Raw genomic sequence first — 19,413 nt, forward strand, 5'->3', positions numbered from 1 at the left:
ACATCTGAATAACCTCAGCGGCTCCAGGCTGACCGTACGGGTAATACGGGGGGGGGCGAGGCAGCAACTCCATGAACCTTCAATTCCAGTCAGTGATTTCAAGTCCACCGGCGGTCGGGTGAGCGAATGAGCGAGCCGACAATCGGGATTGGCGGACATCCCAGCGCATGACCCACATGGGCAGCCCCACCTGCCCCCCTTTTGAGCCGGTACGTCCTCAGCCCGCACCGCGGAACATTCTTACCATGGCCTGTTACCTGCGCCGTACATCGAAAAGTTGCTTCTGCTCTCGCCTGCCCCGTCGCTCTTCTCTCTCCATCTTCACTTGCTACCAGCGTTCCCGACTTACCACCGCCACTCCCTTCCCACTTACCCTCACCTTCAACTTTCAACATCCCGCCAGTGTCCGCTGTCTTTCCTAGACTTCGACACACACTCACTGTCGGAAAAGTTCGCCTAGTCCCGGACCCGTCTTACACTGCACCTAAGACGTTCGCGTCGTCTACTGTCCAAGTTCCCCGGGTGTAATCGAACAGCACTCGCAAGCCCGGCGCCAACCCGACCTGTTTGAAAGGCAGATGCGCCACAGCATCCAGCCAACATGCCTGGAATTCTCCCGATGAAAGTGATCAAGGTCGGGAACGGCTCACAGAGTCGTATCGCTCAGGCCTGTGATCGATGCAGAAGCAAGAAGATTCGCTGCGACGGCATTCGCCCCTGCTGTACTCAATGCGCCAATGTCGGTTTCGAATGCAAAACTAGCGACAAGCTGAGTCGACGTGCCTTCCCCCGTGGATACACCGAATCGTTGGAGGAACGCGTGCGTGCTCTGGAGTCCGAAGTCAGGGACTTGAAGAACCTGCTGGATGAAAAAGACGAGAAGATCGATGTCCTTTCTCGGATCCACTCCTTCTCGCCCTCACGTCAGAGGCCAAGTGTTGCAGCAACATCACCATCGGCGTCTGCAAAATCCAACGCACCCGATGCAGACGAGGGCATGATTCAGGTTCAGCACTCAGTACAGCCTAACGACTCCAGCTCGACTGAGAGTGCAGGGTTGTCGAATACTCGCGGTTTTGCTGGTATGTCGCACCATCCTTGCGTGCTTTTAAATGGAAGCCCGTGCAAGGCGCCCAGGCACGAAGAACAAGATTTTCCGGGAAGAACCATGGCTAACCTTTTTAGACGCTTTTACAAACAAGCTTGTAGAGCAAAATCGATTGCCATCCAGTGTCTCGATCAAAACCTTAACGACTCCCTCTCCTATCTCTCATTCGCGCGTCGACCAGGCCATCCGAACAGCGCCTCGACTTGTATCCGATCAGCTCATCAACATCTTCTTCCAGGAATGGGCCCCTCTCTACCCGGTGGTTCACCGGCCCACCATCCTCAAAGCTTATGAGCAGTATCTTTCGGGCACGGAGTCTTCGCAGGGAAGCAAGCATGACTTGGCACAATTGAATTTGATTTTTGGCATCGCCGCTCTTGCGTCTATGGTATGTCGTGAGCCTAGAATGGCAGAGAAGACTGGAAACTAATTGTTTTGCGATAGTCGAGAACCAACCAGGACCCTACCTTTTTCGAAGACAATTGGTCATCCATTCTCGAATCAATCTCAAGCGATATTTCTCTTTCGACGATGCAATGTTATGTGCTCGCCCAAATGTACTGCATGACCAAAGGCGATTACACCAGTCTTCTACGCTATCGGGGCCTTGCCGTGAGTCTTAGTCAACAGTTGAGACTGCACCAGAGCCAGAAACGCTTCTCTTCGAATGCTCTTGTGGCAGAAACCCGTAAGAAAGTATTCTGGTGCCAATACGCTCTGGATCGGTGAGTCAGCCTTGTGCATCTCTTGTGTCGCGCATCTATTCATTCTAACACTTTGATAGATTCACTGCCGCTTTGACGGGATTGCCTGTCCTACTACGTGAAGAGGATGTCAAGGCTGAGTACCCCGAGGATATTGATGATGAGAATGTCACGGAAACCGGCTTTTTGCCCACCCTTCCCGGCGAATCGACCCGCATCTCAAGTGCAATCGCGCTGTTTGCGGCATCACGCGTGCTGAACAAGGTTCTGGAAGATATCTATCCTTCTGATGGAGGATACGATATACCCTTGTCGAAGCTGCACGCGGTTGCAGAGCAATTGGATGAGTGGGTGAAGGGCTTGCCTGCTCACCTCCGCCTCGAGTTCTCTCAAGACAAGCCCAGTACCAATGTTACCAGCAGCCGGTCGCCGCTTTTGGTAAGTAGCAAGCCGGTATCGGGCTCTCCTGTGCATTCACTGACTTCTGCAGTCTCTCGTCTATTATTACACCCGTTCATTGATCCATCGCCCCGCGGTCTGTTTCGGCGAAGAACACGTTCGATCACCTTCTATCCTTGCCCTGTCCGATTCAGCCAAACATATTATTCAGATCCTTGAATTGCTCGACGAGAGACGCCTCTGCCTCTCTGTGACTATCAATCGGAAGGAGCTCGTTTTTGCGACAGGACTTGGTCTTCTATGGCAAAACATCGGTCTGAAGCGTGACAGTAAGCTTGTCAAGGAGAGCCAAAAATTGCTCACCACCGTCATTGATCAGCTGGAATCCGAGGAGTCGTCATCTGCCGCCGAGTTCAGCGCTTTGGCTAGTGTTCTGGTTTCCCTGAATAACAGCAAGCACGGGTCGTCTGGTCGGCCTCAGGACATGTCGCCACCTTTGCAGAAACCACTGAAGTCTCCTAAGAGGCAACTTCAGTCCTGGAAATCGCGTTTGACCGGGGCGTCGGGCTCAGCCCATCAGGAAACACCCGACTCCCCATCTCGGCGGGCCACTATCTGCGGGGTGAGTCCTAACGCCGCCCAACGTCATGCCAGGTCCTCTAGCTGGGCCAGTCTCCCCCCGGACAACTTCCACGCGCCAAACATGCCTGCGAACAAGTCCTCTTATCATTCATCTTCCGGGACGTACGATAGTAGCCACATGCTTTCTAGCTCCGCGCCTTCGGATCCCCCGGGCGGACCCATCACGGTGTCCGACTGGGAGTTCGTCCTGAGTGACATGGACCGAGGCTACTCGAACATTTTCACGGGGATCTATGGAGGAAGGGAATGCGGCGAAGACAGCGGCCCCTTTGCTTCCCTCACAGCCGAATTTGTCCAGAAGGGGGACCCGTTGGCGGGACCGTTACCGGCGCCCCAGACGGAGCTGCAAGGATTGTCACCCGAGGCGTGGTCAGCGAGTAGCAATAGCGATGTGCCGCCCAACCAGGACCTCCCCGCACAAAGTGTCCTCAGCTACTCCGACGAAGGCAGTGCAGAGGACGGGGTGCGATTTAACGACATCCGCCTCTCCCCGGAAGAACAGGCCAGTTTTTTGGGCTCCTTCCGAAGTGTCATGATTCCAGCTGTGGAAGACGACGCTGATGAGTTTGCACTGATCAATGGATGGGATCGACGGTTGGCTGTTTGAAGCAGTATGCTTCGAAGGCGGCATCTTTAATGAACGCGACGAATAATGGTGTGGAGGAGTTTATCTATGATTGGGTTTGGGATCGGAGCGAGAGGATATTTGATTTTGGCTCCATAGTTTCATTTGTGATACCTCGTCTGTACAGGGAGTCTTGGTTTTGTTTCGGTTCCTGCAGAGGGCTGCTGTTATAGGTCTAGTCTATGTGCCACTATAATATCACGTACATCTTATGTTTGAATGAGTGTTGTCTGCCATTAGTCATGTTCTTATGGATCTAGCTCTTGCAGTACATCAAGTGGAACAGCCGAGAGCTAGTGCAACGCATAACCTTTGTCATCTTCTGCTTATCTAGAGTAGAGCTCCGGGCCAGACCAACCAGCCTGGGGTCACGCAAGCCGACCTGCTTGCGAGCCAGCCCGAGCAGAGCAGCAACGAGAGCCAATGTCCTGGGGGCATTCCCAAGGTGGAATGCAGATTGGTCCAGCCGGGAACCCGATCGGCATCAACCTTGCTAGCAGAGTGCCTTGACACCCCCGGAAAGTTGTAAATTCTGTCGGGGGAAGCAGCCCTTTACCTATAGTAACTAGCTGCATAGGTCCAGCGCGCATGTCACGCTGGCGTCCTTGACTTAGAGCTTCACATGCTTAGTTGGCGGGGCTTGCAGACCAGCCAGCCGGTTCGAAGAAAAAGGGAGGGAGAAAATTCTGCAAGGGTGAGTTCAACCGAAGAATCCGGCCAGATTCTTTCATACGAGAAAAAGGATTGATGGAGGGATGTGCTCCGTTTCCATCTGGAGTCCGGACTCCGTAAGTAGAGGGGAGTGCCTGGGCTACTGACTGAAGTAGATTAGTAGTTGTGAGCTTACCCGCCCTCCCCGCTGGCGGAGCAGCGTCCTCCGGACCCAGCGGGCAGAAACAGTCAGGGGGTGACTAATGGGGGTTGGCTCATGCTGGTGAAGAAGAACGTTCGGGAAATTGCTGTGTTGGGACTTGGGAGGTCCGCGGGGCTGGTTTGAGACGGTTACTGACTGAAGGTATCTGTCCTGCTGTCTGTTTGGAGGGGTGGTCGAGAGGCTTATAGTCATTGGTGTTGAGGTGCAGCTTGGATGGCCAACTCAGAGCGATCTGCATGCTCGACATGACAGGTAGGATGCCAATGTAGAGGCTGACTGGGGGATGTACTGCCCGCACTGTCGGCAAGGCATGGCCTACTGTAGGTGCTATGTGCTTCGTACCATGTAGCTGCAATGGTCATGGAATGGTGGGATGGGAACGGAGGATTACACAGGAGCTAGATACTGGTGGCGTCTCGGGTGATACTCTGAGGGATTTTGACCGACGGAAGATAATACTACTATTAGATAGCTAGTGGCGGGAGTACGAGCAATTGCCCTTGTGAGTACCTGGTTGGATATCAGGATATCTGGACATGTTCGGAAGGGTTGCATTACTACTGAAGGGGCGCGAGCGACTCCGGAGGGGCCGCCCTGCCTGAGGCAGCGGGGGAGGGGCATCGGACTGCATACATCATCGCCAGAGCTCTGGCTCTCCCTCGTCTCTCCCACCCCACGGCCCGCGTATCTCCCGCCACGGGGGGTCGGACATGACTCAAACCATGGCAATCGAATAGCAATAGCCGATTTAGCAGACTCAATCGAGCCAGGTCGCAAGAAGCAGCAACGACAAGCAGCAGCAGAGTTGCCGTTGGCAGCGAGTCTCACCCCCTCCGAGCAGCCGGTGAAAGGACGCCCCACCACAGACATCATTGCCCCCCCACCTTCTGCTCTCTTCCCTCCATCCCACTCCGCCCGCCTGGCTCGCTTTTCCTCCCCGTTCCCAATCTCTCATCCTTCTTTCTCTCTTCTTCTCCCTTTTTTTTTTCCCCTTCTTCTCTCAATCATCTCCCTCTTTCATCTCGCGGTGATCTTCCCGTCTGACATTGTTTGTTGGATCATCCCGCTCATACCTCCCCAAAAGCAATACGGGTTTGATTTACGAAGCATTTAAATAGTATGCCGCTCCCCTCATTTCCCCAACAATTTGGGTGCTATTCAACAATTCTCTAACCCGGCTTCCTCCTCTCCAGATACCGCAATCATGGGTTACACCGACTTGGATCAATTGGCCATCAACACCATCCGTGTTCTCGCGGTATGTCCCTCTTTGCTTGCTTCCTCCATCGCGCTCCCATCCGGTCACGGTGTGATGGAGAGCTTCTTGGCGGCTCCGGCACCGGAGGGTCAAAATCTTGTATCACAAGGTCTCCGCGGAGCATTGCCTCCCGTGCTCAGAAGTGGATAGCCCTTTGCTCCATAGCACTACTCTAGCAGCTCCTCGGAGATCAGACCGTCGACCAGCCACCGATGGCGGAATGACACCCTCTTCGTCAGGGGGGGGGGGGGGGGTGCCCTTTGGCAGCGTTAGACTAATTGTCCTCCAGGTTGATGCCACCTTCAAGGCCAACTCCGGTCACCCCGGTGCCCCCATGGGCATGGCCCCCGTGTCTCACGTCCTCTTCAACAAGTTCATGAACTTCAACCCCCAAAATCCCGAGTGGGCCAACCGTGACCGCTTTGTCCTCTCGTAAGCTTTGACCTTGGGTTTTCATTTGGCTAGGAATTGACTGACACGAACTCTAGCAACGGCCACGGCTGCATGCTCCAATATGCTCTCCTTCACCTTTTCGGCTACAAGGTCACCCTCGATGACCTGAAGAGCTTCAGAGTATGTGCCCATTCAATTCCTAGCAGGGCCATTGTAGATATCCCCTAACCATCGTGCTCGTGTAGCAACTCGACAGCATCACCCCCGGTCACCCCGAGGCCCACGACACCCCCGGTGTCGAGGTCACCACCGGCCCCCTGGGTCAGGGTTTCGCCAACGCTGTCGGTCTGGCCATCGCTGAGCGCCACTCCGCTGCTGTCTTCAACAAGCCTGGTTTCGACCTCTTCAACAACTTCACATACTGCTTCTTCGGTGATGGCTGCGCCATGGAGGGTATTGCCAGCGAGGCCGCCTCGATGGCTGGTCACCTGAAGCTCGGCAACCTGATTGCCATCTACGATGACAACGGAATCTCCATTGGTAAGCCCTGTTTATTACCCTGTCTTCATTATTGCAATAGTTGTATTAATTAAGATCTGTCATGCAGACGGTGACACCAAGTGCGCCTTCACTGAGGATGTTATGAAGCGTTTCGAGTCCTACGGCTGGCACACTGAGTACGTCAAGGACGGTGACCACGACCTTGAGGGCATTGAGGCCGCTATCAAGAAGTGCCAGGCTGTCACTGACAAGCCTTCCGTCATCCGCCTGACTACTACTATTGGTTTCGGTTCCAAGCTCCAGGGTACCGGTGGTGTCCACGGTAACCCCCTGAAGGCCGATGACTGCGAGAACGTCAAGCAGCAGTTCGGCTTCGACCCCAAGCAGACCTTTGCCGTCCCCCAGCAGGTCTACGACCTCTACCACAAGCACTCCTCCGACGGTGCTGCTAAGGAGCAGGAGTGGAACCAGCTCCTCCAGAAGTACGCTTCTGAGTACCCCAAGGAGCACGCCGAGCTCACCCGCCGTCTCTCCGGCAAGCTTGCCGAGGGCTGGGAGAAGAGCCTGCCTACCTACAAGCCCAGCGACGCTGCCGTTGCTACCCGTAAGCTCTCCGAGGCTGTTCTGGAGAAGATCCACGATGTCGTCCCCGAGCTTCTGTCCGGCTCTGCCGATCTGACTGGCTCCAACAACACCCGCTGGAAGAACGCTGTTGACTTCCAGCCCCCTGAGTACGGCATTGGTGAGTGGTCCGGCCGCTACCTCCGCTACGGTGTCCGTGAGCACGCCATGGCCGCCGTCATGAACGGTCTTGCTGCCTACGGCACTGTCATCCCCGCTGGTGGTACCTTCCTGAACTTCGTTTCCTACGCCGCCGGTGCTGTCCGTCTGTCGGCCCTGTCTCGTGTCCGCACCATCTACGTTGCTACCCACGACTCCATCGGTCTGGGTGAGGACGGTCCTACTCACCAGCCCATTGAGACCCTGGCTCACTTCCGTGCTCTGCCCAACTGCATGGTCTGGCGCCCTGCTGACGGCAACGAGACCAGCGCTGCCTACTACTCTGCTCTGACCTCCAAGCACACCCCCAGCATCCTGGCCCTCACCCGTCAGAACCTGCCCCAGCTCGAGGCCTCCACCATCGAGAAGGCCCTCAAGGGTGCCTACGTCGCCGTCGACACCGCCAACGCTGCCGTCACCCTCATCTCCACCGGTTCCGAGGTCGGCATCTGTGTCGAGGCTGCCACCTACCTCAAGGAGAAGCACGGCGTCGCTGCCCGCGTCGTCTCCGTCCCTTGCTTCGAGGTCTTCGATGCTCAGGACAAGGCCTACCAGCTGCAGGTCCTCCCCGACGGCATTCCCGTCCTGTCCGTCGAGGCTCTCAGCACCATGGGCTGGGAGCGCTACGCTCACGAGCAGTTCGGTCTCAACCGCTTCGGTGCCTCTGGCCCCTACAAGGATGTCTACAAGGTAAGATTTGATGCCAATCTCGCCACTCGTTCAATGGTCCCACATACTAATTCACTTTCCTGCAGAAATTCGAGTTCACTCCTGAGGGCATCAGCAAGCGCGCCATTGCCACCATCGACTTCTACAAGGGATTCCCCGTGCGCTCCCCCATCAACCGTGCTTTCCAGCAGATTCTGTAGACGGTTTGTGTTAGCGTCGTGATGGCTTGCACTGTTTCATGTTTATGAGTACCTGGGACGATGTTGATCCCTGCGGGCGATGATACCCCTGGGAGAAGTCCTAATTTAACGATTTTCTGAAGATAAAATACACGAGATTTGTTCCCTTATAGTTTGTATATTGCTCTTGGTAGATTTAGGGATGAATTAGATTGAATGGAAGAATACCGCCAACTTAATGTCTATGTGGGCTTGGCCAAGCTGCATTGCCAGCCACATCAACTACCAAATGCGTCTACGGCTTACGGTCTTTAAATCTGATCTCCGCTTTGTATGACGTTGTATCATGTAATATTATGGAACTACTGAGTTTTAGATCCGGATGGCCTCCCTCAGATATTCTGTGAAGCATCGGTGGGATATGATCAGGTGTAAGCAGCAGAAATTTTTTTGTTATATTCATCATCGTCAGATCATCATCGATTATCAGCCGCCTAGGGCCTCGAAACGGAGGAGGCCACACCCAAAACAGAGAACGACAAAACTTGATTAGTCTAAGCGTCCAGAGCCTTGCGGGCAAAGTTGGGCAGAACGAAGCTGGCGCGGTGGATGTCCTGGTTGTAGTAGCGGCAGAGGCGCTCCTCCTCCTCACGGGACCACTTGCGGACGGGCTCCTTGACGTTACGAGTCGCATCCTTGCAGCAGACCATGAAGCCGATCTGGCCGGAGGGGTAGGTGGGGATGGTGGTGTAGGCATATTCGGCGACGGGGAAGACCTCCTTGCAGGACTTCTTGAGGTCGGTGATCAGAGAAAGGTGGAGCCATTGGTTCTCAGCTATACGCGTAAACACGAGCCCAAACCGATCCCGGGATAGGAATCGGGTGGTTTGGGACGTAATCCAGTTAGCTTCGTACTCCACGGGAAGATCACACAGAAACGGAGAGAGGGATTTGTCAGAGATGAAGAGTAGGAACGGAGAAGGGGGGGTAGCATGGGAAAGGGCATGAAGGGACAAAGTAAAGGCGACGAACAACCTTGTGTGGTGATGACACCTCCCTCGCGCAGCGCATCGCGCAAGAGCTCGAAGTAAGGCTTCTGGAAGAGGCTCTCAGCGGGACCCTCGGGGTCAGAGCTGTCGGTGATGATGACGTCGAACTCGTTCTTGCGCTCCTCAAGGAACTTGAAACCATCGCCAACGTGGACCTTAACGTTGGGGTGCTGGAAGCCGATGCTCATGCCGGGAAGGTACTTCTTGGAGACACGGATGACAGCCTGGAATCATGAGCCATACATTCTCACACGGCACGGGAGTACGGGGATTTTCTCTTGTTTACCTCGTCAATGTCGCACAGGATGGCCTCCTCGACGGTCTCATGCTTGACAACCTCACGGAGGACACCACCATCACCACCACCGATGACAAGGACCTTCTTGGGGTTGGGGTGAGAGTTCATGGCCAGGTGGGTGATCATCTCCTGGTAGCTATCGCCATGGCAGTCAGCACAAGTGCCTGTTGGGTTTTACAGGGTGACACAAGGATATGCCACGAAGGATTGAACATACGAGAACTCATCGCGCTCAGTGCACTGGATGACGTTGTCGAGGACGAGGACGGTGCCGTAGTCGCTGCTCTCGAAGACGAGAACGTCCTGGTACTTGGACTTCTCGTGGTGCAGGATCTGGTTAACCTTGAGGTTCATGGCCTGGCCGGGCCACATGCCAGACTGCTCGGAGAACCAGCCATCTGAAGAGAACGAGAATTAGCCACGAGGGGTAGCTCTAGCGGGGTAGCAAGTAGAAAACAAGGAATTGAGACGATCAGGCGCTGATTGAGCTGCCATGAGCGGAAATGGATCCATTGAAGGGATTGGGATGGTGAGTTTGGGGATTGAGGGTACACGAGGCGGGGTAGATGGCTAGCGATGGAGGGGTGTTCGATGGTGGGCTGAGGATGTAGTCGCGGATAAGGGAAAGATACATACCCTTGATGGTGGGGTGGGTGATCTCGCTCATGGTGATGGAGTGGAAGGGTCGGAAAAGACGGGGATGTGGGAGAGGAAGGCGTGAAGCTGTAGAGAGTCGGAAGAGAAGAGAAGAAGAGAAGAGGGAGGAGGGGGAAGAGGGAAGGAAAGAAGAGAAGAAAGACGAACGCATGCGGAGTGGGGGAGAGAAAACCAGAAACAGAAAAATTGTATGTACGGCCACTTACCGGCGGTAATTTATGGGCGGCTGCGACGGCCAGTCAGGTGGGTTTTTCTCCCTTTTGTCACCTGTTTCGGTATTTTCCTGGCCGGCCCCATGGGTTTGGCCGCCGTATGGACCGTTTCGCGCCCTGACAGCATCCACCACCACCACCGCCGCCGCCGCCTCCTCGGCCTCATTCTCTTATCGCTGTTGTTAAGGAGATCAGACACGGTTGGTCAGGCCATTGGTCATTCTGTTAGCCCCATCCAATCGCCGGTGCCGTCGAGGTTGATCGACGAGGTCTCACGGCCACGACAATTCGCATCCCCCCATCTTGTACCACGATCATTACATTCGGGCACTTGGGCAGCATCATCCAGCACCCGAGACATTTAAAGGGAACTCAATGGCCAATTGACCCTCTAAGAGGGCGTGGGATACTTTCCGGGCTCGACGGACAGAGCCTGGGCTGCCGTTGATTGGCAGAAACACTACGGGTTGAATCCAACCGGATGTGGAATCCAGCCGGCCTATACGAGTCCACCCATTACAGATGCACCCCACGCGCGGTCAAGGCAACTAAAAACATTGCAACACATTCGATTGCTTCTAGTTACTATACAGTGCAATCACACATCCAGGCTTTTCGTATTGCCCAATGCTATCCCTTCCCCTAAGGATCCCTCGGCTTGCACGTTACATTTACTCCTCAGAACCCTCGGCGAGGCGGCCGGGCTTGGAGTTGAGGTACTCGTTTCTGTGGATGCAAATGTCAGCTCCAGGAGTCCAATTACCAGGCAGCTGCGGTATATCGGGCCTGAACGTCTGTAAACAAGGATGCATACCTCTCAATGGCCCAGTTCATGATGGCGTAAGCGGCAATGAAGGGGGGAGCAACGTAGAGGACCTGGTGTCTGAAGCGGCGGAAAACGTTGAAGATGGCGGCGTGGCCGGCACCGGCGAGAGGGCGCTGACGGTTGGGGGAGAGAGAGTAGGAGGTGATGCGCTGGGGGGTAGGGCATCCTAGATGGAGACGTCCATGTCAGCAAGGCTTGTCGGAGCACAATTGCATGATTTCGCCATCGGTGCAGCACAAATTCCCCGCCAGGCCATTGTGAGGTAATAGCTCCAGCCAGCCGATATTGTTGCTATTCGAGTCGCACCCAAGGCGGCCAAAATCAAGTCGAGGTTGTAGACATACCGAGATCACCCCACCAGCCGAGAAAACTAGATAGACCGAGAGTCAGCAATCACAATGGACCACACAACTATTCATCTGCCAAATCAGAGCCATCCGGGGCAGGCCATGGCCGGTAGACGAGGCCGCACGGTAATCTCCCCCGGAAAAGCTAGGGAGCGGCTATGACGAGCGAAGGAGGCAGAAAACTCACACTCCGTTCTTAGGATCGAGATGGCCACCCATTGTGAAGAAAAGCGAGGAGAATCGGGGAGAGCAAGGGTGATGTGGGGAGCGATAGACGAGACAGAGAAGCAGAGGGAGAAAGAGAGGACGTTGGCCGTCGGACCAAAACGGACGAAAGTCGAAGTCGAAGTTCAACCACCGCCCGGCGCTAGTCCGTTTCGGGCCAGCATGCGAAAAGCCTCGACATCATCTCCAGACACAACATCTCCCTCCCGCCCCGAGTTCCCATTGCTTCCCCTCCTGCTTAAGCCCCCCTTCCGCCTGCATTCATCATCATGGCCACCAACTCGCTGTACAACATCTACCGGCTGGCCGTGCCCACCGCGATCGGCATGTCGCTCGTCGGCTCTTCCATCTACGATGTCCGTGGTGGTACCCGCGCTATCATCTTCGACCGTTTGTCCGGTGTGCAGGAGAAGGTCATGAGCGAGGGCACCCATTTTCTCATCCCTTGGCTGCAGCGGGCCATTATCTATGATGTCCGCACCAAGCCTCGCAACATCTCCACCACCACCGGTAGTAAGGACTTGCAGATGGTCAGCTTGACGCTGCGTGTGCTGCACCGTCCCGATGTCCCGAAGCTGCCGGCCATCTACCAGGTATGAGCTTAATTCCTATCCTCGGATCCTGTCTAATTGAAATTACCCGGCTAGTCCTACGGTATCGACTACGATGAGCGTGTGCTGCCCTCCATCGGAAACGAAGTCCTCAAGGCCATCGTCGCCCAGTTCGATGCCGCCGAGCTGATCACCCAGCGTGAAGCCGTCTCCAACCGCATCCGCACCGACCTCATGAAGAGAGCCGCGCAGTTCAACATCGCCCTGGAAGACGTCTCCATCACCCACATGACCTTCGGAAAGGAGTTCACGCGTGCCGTCGAGCAGAAGCAGATCGCCCAGCAGGACGCGGAGCGGGCCCGGTTCATTGTCGAGAGGGCCGAGCAGGAACGTCAGGCCAATGTCATCCGCGCCGAGGGTGAAGCCGAGAGTGCCGATATCATCAGCAAGGCCGTGGCCAAGGCGGGCAGTGGTCTGATCGAGATCCGTCGTATTGACGCCAGCAAGGAGATCGCGACAACGCTGGCCACCAACCCCAACGTCACATATCTGCCCGGCAATGATGGCAAGGAAGGCGGAAAGAGCACCAGCCTTCTGCTGGGCTTGAGGAACTAAACAGCTTCATGTGATACATGGAGCTATGTGTATTCTTTCTTTCTCTTTGCAACTGGACGGATCTCGGGCGTGCATGATCACCGTGGCGAATTAATGTCGTTTGGTCTTTTTATCTCTTATCGACTGTAGCAATAGCATACCCTCTCCCATTCAAGTCCTTGTGACAGTGCGTCCAACCGTGGTATCATTCAAGCAGCAGTCATCATCATAAACATACCCTAATTCACACAAAAGAAAGAAAAAGACATCACTCCAACCGCCGATAAACATGCACCTGATACCTCATATCCTCCAACCCCGCGCCCTCCCCAACCTCATACCTCAACCTCGCCGCATCCCTCCTCCACCACCTCGAATCCTGCGACAACACCCGCTCCCACTTCCCCTCCGCCACCGACAACAACGTATGATCCAAGAGGAACTTCATGGGATACTGTCTCTCACGCACCTCCCCCTCGGCACTCTTCCCCAACTTCAACGTCGAATAACTCCCCGGACTATCCACCACCAACAACACCGTCCCCGAGCTCAACAAATCCGTCAACCTCAGCAAAAACCCCGTCGCCTTCGCCATCGACGTCGAAAACAGTTCATTCAACGTAAACATCAACGTCACCAATGCCGTGCCTCTCCCTGTCCCCTCCCGTCGTAGCAACTCCCGAAGCTGCTTCTCCTCCGCCGTCAGAACATCCACTTTCTGGAAATCGATGTTGATCGCCCCGCCATATAACGGCGCCGGATGCGACTTCGTCCCCATCACCGCAGGGGACTGAATGGCGGTCGATAGGCGCGAGACGACACTCGACCAGTCTGCGATATCAACTGCTGTGATGTCAAGTCTGGGATGGGTGCGTTTCGCGACATCCGCTTCCTGAGTAGTCGTAGTCGCAGACGCCCCCTCCTCCTCATCACCACCATCACCACCATCCTCCAACGTCACCCTCCCCACCCCAGACACAACCCCAGACACAGACACAGCCACATCTTGATCCGACTGCTCAACAGAATGCAAATCCCTCCAAGCCCCCGCCAACGCCACAATCTCCGCTCCAGCACCACCCCCAATACACACCACATGCGTTGCCTCCTCCTCCTCCCTCTCCGCATCACCATGCTCACCCACCCCCTTAAGCGTACGCAACAACCCCCCCATCAAACCCCTAAAAACACCCACATACCCCAACGCCCTCGACGCACTCCACCGGAGCGCATACGCCCTCAACAAATCCTCACTGGCGTCTGTAAACGCCGAGTCAAAGTCCCGGTTATATAAATGGGCTTTGATGGTTTGGATGAGGTTTTTGGTGTCGAGGTGCGGTTCCGCATTGTTGGCAGCATCGGATTGATTATTGTTGGTGGTGGTGGTGATGGTGGGGGTAGTGCCTTGGTGGAGATAGTTCTGCCCGTTGGGGAGTAAAGCGGCTTTGAAGACGTTGAGGAGGAGTTGTTGGAGGGTGAGTGGGATGGTGGTGGAGAGGTTGATGAGTTCCCTGCTTTCGGAGTGGTGGGTGCTGCTGGTATTGGTGGTGGAAGCTCCGCGGGGAGCGGACTGGGGTTGCTTTTTCTTGGGATCTTTCTTGGGGTCCTTGGTGGACTTTTTGGATCGGGGGGGCATTTTGATTTGGGGGTTGGGTTGATTTAGTTTACGTGGGTGATGGGTGGTGATAAGGAACCTAGTAAGATTGGGCGGTTGGATGTTTGGGTTTTATTTTTTTCTGGGGATGGGTGAGGATGTGGGGCACCCAGATATATATCCAGGTTACATCGGATTCAGGATCGAGATCGCAGGGGCAACTCATAACTACGATTTGCCGATTACTGTGGTGTGGAACAAGCACGTAGACTATACAAGGATAATGTGTGACGCGCCATCAAAGACGCAGAGTGTAGATTGTTAATCTGAGCAACTCATAGCTGGCACGTAGTCCCTGCACGCTCAAGTGGCGGAGAGGCCTGCACTGCATGGTAAATGACATGCGCCTCCCAAGGAAGTCGAAAGAAGACCCCAACGTAGTCGCCAACAAGGATAATGAACCCATCAAGTTCCGTAAAGAAGAATGACAAAAAGGTAGATGCCATAATGAATGCAAGAAGAAAGAAAGGGTGAAAAGAAGCGAAGCCAGAAGATAGAGGCAATCGAAGAAAATAAAAAAAAGAAAGGCCCTGAAACGTTGGATAGCGAACGAAGAAGACATTGTTCACAAATAGCAACCGGCCATGAACGAGAGACAAGAATAAACAAAATAGAGCTTTCGTACTCTTACGCTTAATCACATGCCGATGAAAAGAGATTCGTCAGTCACCTCAACAGTAGAAAGGTAGACCGGTCCGAAAAAGAAAAAAGGAGGCAAAAAGTCGAGAAAAGTAAAAAAAAAATGGGGGGAAGAGAAGTAAAAGGCAAAAAGATCTTGCAAAGACCATATCGAAGAGAATCATGAATATGTACAAGCGGAGGCCATTAGCAGCATGGCTCATGAGGGCCGCTGGTCCCGAACACCAGGCTCATGATAGGATTTGTCCTTATCTTTGGCCCTCCAAAAGTGCATCAGACGACTAATGCGAAGGCCCTTCTTCTTGGCTCGCTCAGGCTCGTCTTCCGGCGGCTTCTCTTCATAGCTGAGCTTGCTCCGTTCGGCGTGGGGTCCCACCATCAGCTTCGAGAGACTCGCTAGACTGGATCGCTTGGAGCTGTTGGCCTGGCTGGTACGACGACGGACAGCCGCGGAAAATGATGCCGAGCGATCGGTGGACAACCGAGGACGGCTGAAGAAGGTGCCGGAGATCCGGCCTAATGTGTTCGTCGTCGTTGACGCACTGCTGGTCAGGGAGGGTACATCCTCAACCGACCCCTGAGGAAGATCCACCGACGGATTGTAGGAGGGGTTTGAGAAATTGCGGTCATTGGTGGACGACGTCGTGATCGAGCGAGGAACATCGGACGAGGACAAGGTGAAGTCGGGAGATGGGAAAGAAGAATTTGGGAGGGAGCTATTGCCTTGCAGAGACAACGGAGGGATATTTGAGGTCAGTTCCAACGAGGTGACACCTCGGTGGTCAGCAGGCATGAACCCAGGCGAATAATCAGGACTCGAAGGCCTGGGTCGCCACTCCTCTGGTTTGACGACCTCTGCCGCGCTCTGCAATGGCGCAGAGAAAGGGTTGGTCGCATGGTGAAACTGAGCCAGCGAGGTCTGCTGTTCAGCAGAGTTGCGCGCCTCCCGATCCACGCAGGTAGTGGACTCGGGAGCATCGTTCGATTCGTCTTTCTGTATGCCGAGACCAGCGTGAGGCAACCCGCCTTCGCTGGTTTCACGAGCAAGCGACTGGTGTGTGAGTGTCTCGGAGCTATCTTTGCTATCTTCCGATTGACTATCTGCATCAGTCGTGCTGGACATGGTCACCTGTGTTTGTGGGCGCTCAACAGGTTCTGGCTGGGACTCGCCCGTGGCGGCCAGGAAGGCATCCTCCTCCTCTTCGTACAGAACATCCGGGTTCTCCAGGGTTGAGCTCGTGGCAAACCGGTTATTCCCAAGGCCGCTACGATCGAATGGAGGCATCTCAGGGGCGCTCTCTGCACGGCGATGATAGCGCATTTCTGGGCCAATGAATTCACCTCGTCGTCCACCACTATACATCCGCTTGGTCGCGGCCGAGAAGCCGCTCTCTGCAAGACGACCGGAGCGCATCTCAGGGGTATTGAAAGGACCCAGAGCTGCATCCAGATCAATCACTGGGCTAAGGACATCATTTTGAGCAGTCTGTTCGTAGAAGCTCCTTGGCTTCCAGGAGGTTTCCAGGCTAGGTGGCGTGTCCTCTGCGGGAAGACGACTGGACTCCGGGGTACCCGGATTAGTCGGTGTTCTCAAAACGACAATATTGTCATCATCAAAGTCAACGTCCAATCCCGAGCCAAGGTCTGAATTTGTCCTCGTCAAAACAGGAGGAATCGCAGCTTTTGTTTCTGCCCTATCCTTCTTTGAATGCCGTTTACCTTTGCCCCTTATCAAGAGTGCGCCCGCCCAAGACCGTACCTTCTTCTGTCGCTTCTTGGCTTTCGACCTCTTCTTGCTTGATGGAGATTCCAACGGGTCAGTGGCCTCGCTCACCGAGGTCCCCGAGCTGTTTTCCGAGCCGCTGGATGAGGAAGATGACCGTCGAGATGAACTTGCGAAGTGGTCGAGAATCCCCGCAGACAAGCTTTTGCGATTCCGGGAATGTCCTGCCGCAGACAATGGCCGTTTCGTGGGCGAGTCGCCATCCGCTTTGGCGGTCCTGCTCGGATCCAGCATGAATGACGCATCCGCGGTCCGAGGTCTAGGCCTCGACTGCTCGGCCTTGGGGGGCACGTTGTCGACGGGAGAAAAACAGGTATAGCCGCTATTTCTAGCGGAAGCTTCAGGCTGTGATGCGGCCGCAACTCCAGTTTCACTCTTTAAAGTTTCGCTAGATTGACGTCCAGGCGCGGTGCCATTGCTTGGAGTTTCCGGTTGGGCTTGCTCTGAATGATCTTCCTCGATTACGATCCGGGGCGACACTGGAGGAGATTGCCGAGTCAAGATGGCTGCTGATTGAGAGACGGGCCTAGGGGGCTCCTCAGAAGCACGGTGCTCACGCATAGTGTCTGCCGGGAAACACGGAGCGCTGCCAATGGAAGGTTTCAGGTCCAAAGCATTCGAGATGGCCGTAAGATCCACGCTGGAGATGGCGGCAGAGCGTCGGTGGGCATGACGGCGTCCACCTGCACCAAAGCCAGGCCCCGGCGCGGGAAGTTTGGTCGGTGCTGGCGTTGGGTTTTCATCATTGCTTTGGATTGCCTCCATAGTTCCCGGGGGTATGATCGGACGTTCTCCACCAACCAGCTCACTACATCGTCGGCGGTGCCCGGCCGGTCTGTTGGGGGAGAGGGTCGGCATCGACGGTTGCGCTGAATGCTGAGCGCCCGGGTTGAAGGAAAAAGCCGGAAGGGGTAGGGCGGTCCTGGTACGGGTCTCCGAAGACGGAGGCGCCGCATCGCCGGGGTCCCGGGCTGGAAAGACAAAAGGTGGATTGGGAAGCGGAGCAGACATTCTCAGGTTGCGGCGGCTGTGACCGCTAGGAGACCGATCAGCCGCGGATAGGTAGGGAGAGAATGCCGGAGTAGGTTGAGGCTGTGGAGGTAAAGATATCGAAGCCATAGCGGGTTGCTGAAGGATACCAACCTTGATTCAACCACGACCAGCTTGACCCCGTGGTGGATGGTGGGCACAGTTGATGTGACCTAGACGACGCACGGGGACCTCCAGACCTATGTGACTTCCCTACGATGATTGGAAAGCCCGGGGTTGTCTGGAGGCCTTCAGTTCTGCAATGATACCATTGAAATCCCGAATCCAAGTCCCACACGTCGTACCGAGAGCGACTATGTCCCGAGATCCGATGAACACGAGCCGGAAGAATAAAAGTCGGAAGATAAGGTTGCAACAACGGGCTGGCACCAAGGCAGAAGAACAATCCACGACGGCTTTTTGGAATAACGCAGTGGTCGAGCAACGCTTGAGAAATTCAGTCGAACAGAGCGAACGTGTCGAAATGGAGGGGGTGGGTTGAAGAGTCGTGCAGATGACGAAGGAGACTACTATTGTAAGGAGCGGACGGCCACGGGAACGGGCCACGGAGAGGATGGAGCGGAAGAGTCGGGTGAAGAGGGGAAGTGAAGTGAGAGAGTGTCAGTGAACAGGGCCGAAGTGAATAAGAGGTATTAGTGAAGAGAGGGGAGGGGAGGAGGAGGAAGAGGGAGGAGGAGACGGAGGGAAGAGAGAGGAAGAGAGGAAAGAGAGAGAGAGGATCAACCTGGAAAAAGGAAAATGAAGTCGAAGGAAGGAGAGGAAAGGCTGAAGTGCAGCAAAAGGCTTGGTGGTGGAGAGGAGGAGACGGCGACGTATGGAGGGCGGCAGGGGATGATTGGCTGGGCAGTCGGAGGGGCCGCGCCCGTACCGTTCAGGTTGGTTCGGTACCAATCCGTACGGCGTATTACCAGGGCTGTCGGATCGCCGGTGATCCAGTCAGCGTGCGGAGGGATGGCCAACGAACCATGCGCGCCGGTCCAGTACGGAGGCGTATCAGGCCGGCCTGCGCACTAGCCCGCTTTCGAGCCACACTACTAATTAAAGATGATAGTAGCTGCTCCATCGGAGCAGGAAATCCATTAATCCCAAGACTAGGCTAGTCTGGCCAGCGCCTTCATGGGGAAATTGCATGCTTTCAGTTAGTCAGGCTTGCGGAGTTCGCGGATGAATGCCTGCCTACGTAGCACCCTGCCCTCGTCGAGACGTACGTAGTAGTAGTAATAATAATAATAATGGTCGCAATACTCCGAATCTGCAGGCTTCCTGATTTTCTCGGCTTCGGTACAGAATCCGGAAGCCTCCCCAGGTACGGAGTACCACCTGGGAGGTCGAGGTAATCTCCTGCACATTAATTATGATTTTGATTATCAAACGTCATAATGTCGTTGCAACCATC

General features: G+C 55.0%; 7 protein-coding genes across 7 annotated transcripts; 3 read left to right on the top strand and 4 right to left on the bottom strand.

Annotated features, from left to right (window-relative positions):
- Window positions 1-259: 259 nt before the first annotated feature.
- facB (C6 transcription factor FacB/Cat8) lies at window positions 260-3,698 on the top strand. The gene is made up of 5 exons (XM_025719939.1): window positions 260-1,082; window positions 1,186-1,496; window positions 1,553-1,833; window positions 1,893-2,250; window positions 2,303-3,698. The coding sequence occupies exons 1-5, from the start codon at window positions 602-604 to the stop codon at window positions 3,458-3,460; spliced, it is 2,589 nt and encodes an 862-aa protein (XP_025572904.1). The 5' UTR covers window positions 260-601; the 3' UTR covers window positions 3,461-3,698.
- A 2,169-nt stretch (window positions 3,699-5,867) lies between these two features.
- tktA (transketolase tktA) lies at window positions 5,868-8,383 on the top strand. Its single transcript, XM_025713806.1, has 5 exons — window positions 5,868-6,042; window positions 6,099-6,183; window positions 6,249-6,543; window positions 6,611-7,974; window positions 8,040-8,383. Exons 1-5 carry the CDS (start codon window positions 5,945-5,947, stop codon window positions 8,151-8,153), a joined length of 1,956 nt encoding a protein of 651 aa, XP_025572905.1. The 5' UTR covers window positions 5,868-5,944; the 3' UTR covers window positions 8,154-8,383.
- A 77-nt stretch (window positions 8,384-8,460) lies between these two features.
- BO80DRAFT_427173 (spermidine synthase) lies at window positions 8,461-10,240 on the bottom strand. The gene is made up of 5 exons (XM_025719940.1): window positions 10,116-10,240; window positions 9,697-9,877; window positions 9,468-9,615; window positions 9,168-9,405; window positions 8,461-8,967 (listed from the first exon to the last, which is right to left on the bottom strand). Exons 1-5 carry the CDS (start codon window positions 10,144-10,146, stop codon window positions 8,687-8,689), a joined length of 879 nt encoding a protein of 292 aa, XP_025572906.1. The 5' UTR covers window positions 10,147-10,240; the 3' UTR covers window positions 8,461-8,686.
- Window positions 10,241-11,019: 779 nt separating this feature from the next.
- Window positions 11,020-11,347, bottom strand: BO80DRAFT_361123 (ubiquinol--cytochrome-c reductase subunit 8; the record flags this gene model as incomplete). Its single annotated transcript, XM_025715993.1, has 2 exons — window positions 11,020-11,074; window positions 11,163-11,347. Coding segments are annotated over 2 exons (240 nt in total), but the record flags the coding sequence as incomplete, so codon positions are not given.
- Window positions 11,348-11,948: 601 nt separating this feature from the next.
- phb1 (prohibitin subunit PHB1) lies at window positions 11,949-13,141 on the top strand. Its single transcript, XM_025717038.1, has 2 exons — window positions 11,949-12,339; window positions 12,394-13,141. The coding sequence occupies exons 1-2, from the start codon at window positions 12,016-12,018 to the stop codon at window positions 12,910-12,912; spliced, it is 843 nt and encodes a 280-aa protein (XP_025572908.1). The 5' UTR covers window positions 11,949-12,015; the 3' UTR covers window positions 12,913-13,141.
- Window positions 13,036-14,730, bottom strand: BO80DRAFT_153006 (25S rRNA (uracil2843-N3)-methyltransferase). The gene has a single exon (XM_025713807.1). The coding sequence runs from the start codon at window positions 14,525-14,527 to the stop codon at window positions 13,160-13,162; it is 1,368 nt and encodes a 455-aa protein (XP_025572909.1). The 5' UTR covers window positions 14,528-14,730; the 3' UTR covers window positions 13,036-13,159.
- A 653-nt stretch (window positions 14,731-15,383) lies between these two features.
- On the bottom strand, window positions 15,384-17,978 carry BO80DRAFT_457167 (putative cell wall proline rich protein; the record flags this gene model as incomplete). The annotated part of the gene is made up of 1 exon (XM_025722216.1): window positions 15,384-17,978. One exon carries the CDS (start codon window positions 17,976-17,978, stop codon window positions 15,384-15,386), a length of 2,595 nt encoding a protein of 864 aa, XP_025572910.1.
- Between the last annotated feature and the right edge of the window lie 1,435 nt (window positions 17,979-19,413).

This window comes from Aspergillus ibericus, assembly GCF_003184845.1.
Source record: "Aspergillus ibericus CBS 121593 unplaced genomic scaffold BO80scaffold_34, whole genome shotgun sequence".
Classification (NCBI taxonomy): domain Eukaryota; kingdom Fungi; phylum Ascomycota; class Eurotiomycetes; order Eurotiales; family Aspergillaceae; genus Aspergillus; species Aspergillus ibericus.